The sequence below is a fragment of the Daucus carota genome, chromosome 5, assembly GCF_001625215.2.
Source record: "Daucus carota subsp. sativus chromosome 5, DH1 v3.0, whole genome shotgun sequence".
NCBI classification, from domain to species: Eukaryota; Viridiplantae; Streptophyta; class Magnoliopsida; order Apiales; family Apiaceae; genus Daucus; species Daucus carota.
The window spans coordinates 4,986,814-4,995,754 of NC_030385.2; the positions used below are offsets into that span (position 1 = coordinate 4,986,814).

Genomic DNA, 8,941 nt, shown 5'->3' on the forward strand with positions numbered 1-8,941 from the left:
TTGGATACAAATTTGGGTTCTAACGTATGGGCTATATATCAATTAAATGTCTTGAATTTGGGCCACTTCTAAATCCAAATTATATAAACTTCCCAAACATATAATTTGACCAAATCTAACATTACACAATAGAAAGAACAATGATAATTTGGTGATTATAATATTATGTAACAAGAACAATGATTATTATCTTGGCAAGTCAAACTGCAGCCACAATATTAATATATATTATAAAAATAATATTTATATTTATATTTATATTTATTTATATATATGTTATAATATCTATTACCCTCACCCCATTAAAACACAGGCCAGCACGCAACACTTAACAATCACCGATGCAATGTTATTATGGATTAGGAAAGAAGAGTAGTACCTGTTTTGAGTTGTTCTTTATATGTCTATGACCAAAAGATGCACTGATGCAGTGTTGTTTAAGACTTTAATCAGTATGTTGTTTTAAGACTTCAAGTATGTTTCAGAATGATTAATTCAATTTAACTATTGTTGATCATAGCATAATTTATTAAATTTTTGTAATATTTCAGATAATTTTTTTTATTCAAATTCAGAGATAATTAGTTATTTTTATCGCATGTGAAAATGGCAGTGAACCGCACCACCCCGCACCGCATTTTCGTGGTGTGGTTTATGTGGTTTTAAAATTTCGTGGTGCGGTTGCGGTTTGTGATTTTGATAAAACCGCATGTGCGGTTTGGTTTGCGGTTTTAGCAAAAAACCGCACCGCCCGCACATGTTTTCTAAATTCAATCAAATTAAATTTTCAAATAAAATTATACATAAATATATATGTTATTTTAATTATTTGAAATTTTATTATTTAAAAATTTGTATTTTACTATTTTCAAATTTCAACGGTTATGTTTTTAGATAGTGGTTATTTATAATGATTAAATCACCAAAAACCTAGCCGCACCAACCCTTTCCTCTCTAAGGTTTGTCCACGTTCAAGTAAATTGAGGGGCTTCCACTGGTTTTCTCCGGTGGAAAGCCCCAATCCCTTTATTATCTTTTACTCTTGTTAGTTTTCTTTCAATAAAACCCAATTTTTTGGGTGTTTGTGTGTCTCTCCTTTTGGAGTGTGTGTTTTGTCTCTCCTGTTGGAGTGTTTGGTTATGTTTCTGTCTTGTTATGGTTGGGTCTATTTAGTGTTGGATCTGTTGAGAACGAGTTTATTGATAATTCTGGTGATCTGCAAAAACTGTATCGAATTTGGGACGATGGTGATTATTGCAAGAGCTCACCTTTCACAACCAAAGATCGTTCATCATTCACGGGTTTACACTTTCGGCATGTCTATAGCTGATATCCAGCAGGTAGATAGCTGGGGTGTCTTCGGCATGTCTATAGCTGGTGTCCAGCATGTAGATAGCTGTGGTACCGCTTCTCCAATCTCAATTTATGCGATTGGTGTTTCTGAACATTGGGCTAACAATGGTTTTTATGTGATATGGTCAATTGCGATGTTATTATTTCCAGAGGTGTTGATGCAATTTGGATCGCTTGAGATGTCTTTGATTTCGTTTTTAGCTTGAAGAATTGTTAAATTCTATGTGTTAAACGATCAGGAAACAAATCATCTAATTGTTTTTAGTATGTTATTTGTTTTACCACCCGGTTGTATTGGCAGTTAGGGGTTTGTCCCGACTGTATTATGTTCAAGTTAATGAAATTTTCTTGCATTTGTCAAAAAGATAGTAGTTATTTATTGTAAATAAAACTCATAAATAATTTTTTTAAATTCAATCAAACAAAAATTTTATAAAAAGATATACGGATTAATCAAAATAATTCCACTTAATGATGCAAATCATATAAGTTTTAAAACTAATTTAATTAACAAATATTATTTCTATATTTCAAAAATAAAATAATATCTTTCTAAAATCACAAATAACATATACTCAACTTATGTTTTTATCATTTTTATATTACTTTTTCCCATAAAAATTTATATTTTGTTGGTAAAAATAATATATATATATATATATATATATATATATATTAGTTTCATATGCAAATTTTAAAAATAAAAAATATAGGTTATATATAGATGATAATAATTATAATATATATATATATATATATATATATATATATATATATATACGTGTTGGTATCTATATAATAATTTTATAATAAATAATAAAATATGTCTTAATTATTTGTACTTTTATTTAATTTTTAAAAGTTAATAATTGAATTTAGCTTTATTAACTTAATAAAGAAACTAAAAGTATAGTATATATAATATAATTATTAAATAATATAGGAGAGACCTTAATTAATTTAATAAAGAATATAGGAGAGACCTTAATTAATTTAATAAAAAAATTTATTAGAATTATAGTATATATAATATATTTATTAACCAACATAGGAGAGATGTAAGTGACAAAAGTATAAAAGTAAAGTACATTTTAAAGGAAAATGACATGAAAATAATATAGATGATGGTTTTTCAATCAACAAATGTAGCATGCGTGTTTTACGTTATTTATAATTATTGCTAACAGTTCGCTGCTTGTTTTGCAACCATTAGCTATACTTTTAAACCTAACATGACAGCTGGACTTTATACCTAACAGGTGCATCCCCTTAGAGATGCTCTAAAGAGGCCCAATATAACCAGTTTTTAACTTAATTATACAACATTTTCTTATATCTCAGATCTCGATTCTCATGCCTTTTCTCTCATTACTTTTTATTAGCCTTAAACCAGTGCTTAATATAATTCAAAATTTCTTATTTATAGTCTAATTTTTAACGTCATTGTATTATTTTTTATATGAGAAATTCTATGATGATGTATTGAAGTTTGATAAAAACTTATTGAATGATTTATTATGTTTTATTCTAGAGATTTAGTTGTTACCTTTTTGTATATATTGCAAAAGAGAAGTAAAAATAATATATATTTCTATCATCTATCTATAATATCTTTTTTTTGTTTTTTTAACTAATTAAAAATTATATTTTTCATATATTTTATTTCTTCGTTTATATGAAAAAAGGTATTATTTATTTTGTATTAGTTACATGATGAATTCCTGTTTGTCTTCAACTAGAACTCATTATAGTTAAAATCATATATTTTATTCAATTTAATTTTAAAATTATGCAAAGAAAAAGGATATTTCATTAATTACCAATAATATTTAACCAAACGACGATGACTACAAATTATCCCTTTGTTTATATTTTATTATAGATATATACATACACCAATATATATATATAGAGAGAGAGAATTTTACTCCACTACAAACCTCCTTATTTTAAAAACTAAAAACCCAGCTGGAGTATCACTAAATTCTAAAGAGAATATCACTAAATTCTCTCACAACCCCGCCTTCTCCTCCAACCCAGCGTGCCTCCATCTTCACTTCCAGCAACTTCATGCCGCCACCCCATCCATGTCCGCTGCCCCTCCATGTTTGCCTCCACCGTATCTACAACCAATGAATCCAACCCTCCTCCACCTCCACCTTCCCCTTCTCCTCCTCCACCACTTCCAACTGCGTCACCTCCACCTCCGTCGTCCTCACCTTCATCTCCAAAGCCACCTCCACCATCTCCATCACCGCCACCACCACCAGAATCAAATACAAGAACAGATCTGCGGATCTCCCCAATTTCTGGGAGTTTTCGCCAAGTTTTGCAACACAAATCACTAAATTCTAAAGAGGATACCACTAATTTCCGAAGCGCATATCACTACTTTGTACAGCAGAAATCATCAATTTTTGTAAATATATCAACGGGTATATCAAAACTTTAACAACATTATAATATATGACAGAGTCTAGTCTTTCCCAGATTAAGGGAGAGATATCGTCGAAAAATGATCAGGGGAGGGGAAGGGAAAGGACAGAGGTGGTGATGATAGAGAGAAGACGAAGTTAGTGATGGTGGAGAGAGAGCGAGGATAGTGATGATAGGGAGAGGGAGAGAAAAAGTTGGTGCAGATGATGACGGTGAGGTGGGTGGTAGTGTTGTTGGCCTGGGTGAGATTTGATCGGGGCAGATCTGGGGGGCCAGGTGGGTGTGTTTTACTGGTTGTAGATTTGTTTTGGCTGAGTGCATTTAGTAATTACAAGAGTGTAAATACTTGTTTTTAGTTTTTATTTTAAGAGTGGTTTCTATTTGATCATGAGCCTATATATATATATATATATATATATATATATATATATATATGGAGCTATTCCTGTACAAACTAGTTTACGGTACAAACCACAAACCATGACCCAACCCAGAAAAACTATTGCTTGGCCCAGATCCTAATAGGCCCAGTATACAAATTCGTTAGTTTAAAAAATAAAAACAATTAAAACGTATACATACATGTAGATACAAAAGAGTTACACAATGCACTTTCTGAATCTATTCAGCATAACGCTATTGTTCTGTGTTCTTTGCCACTTGTCGTCAGACTTTTGGAAAGTTTTTTGTGGCCAGGCTTACATGCCACATCTTCCTGATCAATGTGGGATGAGAATGAATTAGGACGATTAAGATTCAAATTCATGATCATGTGCCAATGGATAATCCACGAAGCAACTGACATCTATTTTGACATGTAAATTGTGTGGTGTACTAAATTATCATGTCTCATTTTGTCCTTGATTAGTTAAATATTTTTATCTCATTCAGAACACCTAGCATAACTCTATTTAAAATGAAAGGGTCTCTGCACAACCCCGCGTTTCACCATCTATATAACAATCATCATAATACTTCCTCTATATATCAATTATCAACATACTTGTATAGTAATAGGATTCACTGATTCAAAGTACATAAGAAATACTTTATACAAGAGCTTTTTAACCTTTTAGGTAGCTTTTGTTCATGTGCATACTCTATCCTTCTGTCAGGTTCTTTACCCATCTAAAAGTTGTTAAACTTGTCAAACTGTATTAGTACTAGAAATTGCAGGTGTATACTTGTCAAACTTGTCATGATGCTGTTTTTTTCTTGCTTCTCCTCTTAGCTACGGAATAAATTTGTGCACATACATTTATAATTCGTTCAAAAGTGTAATAAAATTAATATACAAAACCATATATAAGTGATTAACCAATTTACCAATTTTTCGATGAATGATATCGATTATAAATTTAAATAGGGAAGAAATATATGTGAAAGCTAATGGACATGTACAAATAAGACATAGAGATCACTTAGAGATTAGGAGGTGGAATGCAGTAGAGAAACACTAAGTTGCGGTTCTTTATTATTTTTTGAGTTTAAAATAATTTGTTGTTTTATAGTTTCACGGTTGCATGTTGAGTACTTCTAGTGGTTATATGCCACACTTAGTGATAGGAGTTTCAGCAGGTTTTTTGCAAGCATGAGTAAGATGTTGAAAAGAACCACAGTTATTGTAGAGCTTTCTAGGAGCACTCTTAGCATAACTAGCATCTTTACCCTAATTGATTTTACCATTCTTGTTCTTTGACTTGGTATTCACTATATTGATAGCACATTCAGAAGTTGTTGTCGGACTACCCTTGACAACATCTTTTGCTTCTACTGTCTTCACAGCAGGTACAAAAGTTACTATCTTAGTTTTCCTCTTGACAGTTCCTTTAAAAGAATCTGTCTCAACTTTGTTGACAACATTTTTAAACGTGTTGTCTGACTGTTTGAGGAGTTAACTATCACGGGTCTTTTGACAATTTTGTTCTCTACAACAATGCTACTGTCACACTCTTCATCCTCATTCATTCAGTTCTTGTTTGATGAGTAAATCTTCCTCATCAAATTCAGTTTCAACAACCTTAAACTCAGGGTTTCCAACCTTTTTGAGAATGTTTGGTTTGACAGTATCATCACCTACACGGGCAGATACAGTTTCGTTACCAAGTCTCCTACCATAGTCATAACCAATGCTTAACTTGTTATTCTTAGTGTTCTTCTCAGAGATGTTCTGGACTACTTGGGAAGAGTTCTTATAAGCCTTAAGCTTGAATTCATTCTCAGCTAATTCATTCCTAAGATACTCCTCAATCTCTTTAGCACAAGCTAAGTCATTTTTAAGTCTATCATTCTCTTGACTTAAAGAATCTATAGAAGTAGTTTTAAGAAGCAAGGAATCATTGTCGGCAATAATCCATTGTTAGCGATCCCTTCGTCTTCGACCTAATTGCTCACTACCAAGACTATTCGACCTCGATCGAGGTCGAGCCAAGGCGGGAGATGAGGTCGATTTTTCTTTAGACTTGACTGACTAAATTAAGATTAGTTCGACCTCATTTGAGGTCGAACCAGGATACTACACATCTTCAAACTCGACCTCATTTGAGGTCGAAAACCTAGGAGGCCTCGAGCTTAATCCTAGCTTCGACCCGGAGGACAAAATAATCCATAGTTCGACCTCATTTGAGGTCGAATGGTGAAAGCCGAACTCGATCAGACAGTCGAGCTGAAAGTTATAGTGGAGCTTGGTTCGAGCTCGAACTACCTCGACTGGAACTCCAACTCGAGCTCGAGTTGAGCTTCGACCTGGAGGATACAGAGGCCTTTAGTTCGACCTTATTTGAGGTGGAAGGAGCTGGAAGTCCAAAATTTAGGAAAAGCTAAAAAATACACAAAATTCAGCATAATTTATTTAAAAAATTATATAGATATCCTGTAAATCCTAAAAAACCACTTAAATTGAGGATAAATGTCAAGAAATTGAAATTAGTTTTTAAAATTATTTTGAAAAATATTTAAAGGCTCAGAAAATTCTAGAAAACTGGAACTAAATCATGAAAATTTCAATAAAATATAATTTAGCCTAAAAAATTATAAAAATGCTTGAGAGCACTATAATATTGACAAATTCGATAAAAATACTTGTTTTACAACTTAAAAGACTCAAAAAGTCATAAAAAAGACTCGAAAAATCGTATAAAAGACTCGTAAAGTCATATAAAAGACTCTAAAACTTTGGAAAAGTTTCTACGAATTTTATCCAAAGTTGGGGGCAAATGATAGAGGTAAAAAATAATTTCTAATTACTATTAGATTATTAAAAGACCAGAAAAGGAAAGCACGGTTAATTAGGGCCTGAAATATATATGATATATTAATTAATTTTGTAATTAATTAAATTTGGCTGAGTAAAGATCATTGGACATCCACGTTTGAGGTACCTGGGATCACCAGCCCAGTCAAAGCCATATCCGCAATCTCAATCCAACTAGGTGCCCTTTGGAAGATCTAGAACTTCATAGTTCTATATGGATTCTAGTTGTTTAGAGATGATTATCTAGAATAATTAGTAATAAACAACTACTTAAGATAATACTCAAAGATCAATTCTATCATGTGTCAAATACAAACACTTTTACTACTCCATACTCCAAACTAGAAATATGTTTTGACTTGAGTCTTTACCTAACTGAAGATAAGTTGGCATCTTGATTGTCGAGAACGGTCATCATGAAGCTCACCCCCCATTTTTTATCTGTAACACCCACCCATCCACCCACCATACATATATATACACGTTTCTATAAATAATTATATATAAATATAAATATGTAATATATGTGTCATAAAACATATACAAAAATATATTTTTAAAAATATTTTAATCAAATATTAAATATACACGAACACTTAAATATACGATATAATATATACGCAATTTTTTTAGTGACTTATTTACATTCAAATATGAATTGAAATTACGTACACAAATTTTTTAATAGATTGATTTCATTTCAAATACATAAAAACATGAAACAAATATAGTTCAACCTTTAGATACATAATAATATTGACAGATTTAATTTGACCACATAAAATCGTAAAAGATTTAAAAATATTATTTTTAATAAATTCTTTTAAAAAAATATTTAAGAGGTTAATTATCTAATTAGGCACTCACTTCAAACCAACCAATATATCATCCGGGGCACTCTCGAATTTTCGGTCTCATTTGAAACACTGTTTTCAGAAATTGTATCAGTCTTAAAAATAAAACGTTAAATTCGAAAACAAATCGACAGTTTAAGAAGTGTTACTTATAGGGTTTAACAAAGTAGCTTATAGAGATTATGTAGGTACACTTAATTGAATTTCTGCGTCCAAAAAATGGGTAAAATTGATGATGGAAAGGATGAGTTATGAACAACCCTAATAATCCATATATAGCCATTTTTTGGACGCAGCAATTCAATTAATCATACCTACGCAATCTCTATAGCCTACTGTGTTAAATCCCCATGAGTAACGCTTCTCAAACTGTCGATTTGTTGTTGAATTTAACTTTTTACTTTCAGGAATGATACGATTTCTGAAAACAGTGTTTTAAATGAGACCGAAAATTCGAAAGTGTCCTGGATGATATATTGGTGTGAAGTGAGTGCCCAATCAGATAATTAACACAATTATTAGGTAACTATTTAGAAATTTATATAGAAAATTATATAGTATCTTCTGGATAAATCTTGGACCCTAATTAAATAGTGAATATATATTTAGAGGCATTGTTGTAAAAAGTGGGAATCGAACTTAATCGGTGAAGTTATGGAACAAGGATTAATCGGAGATTAATTGAATTGTTCAGGAATTAATCGGATTGATCGGTGATTAATCGGATATTTAATCAGTTCGATGAGTTACGGAACATGGATTAATCGATCATTAATCGTGATTAATAACCGACTATTAGATCAGAGTCTAGAGGAAAATAAAAGAACAAAAAAAAGCAGCACATACAGCTTCTTGTTGCAAACCACACGGTAAAGAATGGCCGCTGCGTCGCCGTCACGGCCGGAAATCATATCTCTATTCCGGTCACTCCTTCGAACATCCCGTCAATTCTCGGATTACAACCTCAGAGAGTTCAGCAAGCGTCGCACAATCGAGGGCTTTCGTTTGAATAAACCATTGACTGACCCTTCTGCCGTCGCCGCCG

The 8,941-nt window shown here is 31.9% G+C and overlaps 1 protein-coding gene across 1 annotated transcript; it reads right to left on the reverse strand.

Annotated features, from left to right (window-relative positions):
• Positions 1–3,354: 3,354 nt before the first annotated feature.
• On the reverse strand, positions 3,355–7,197 carry LOC108221218 (uncharacterized). The gene is made up of 4 exons (XM_017395114.1): positions 7,170–7,197; positions 5,810–6,096; positions 5,473–5,671; positions 3,355–3,662 (listed from the first exon to the last, which is right to left on the reverse strand). The coding sequence occupies exons 1-4, from the start codon at positions 7,195–7,197 to the stop codon at positions 3,355–3,357; spliced, it is 822 nt and encodes a 273-aa protein (XP_017250603.1).
• Positions 7,198–8,941: the final 1,744 nt, after the last annotated feature.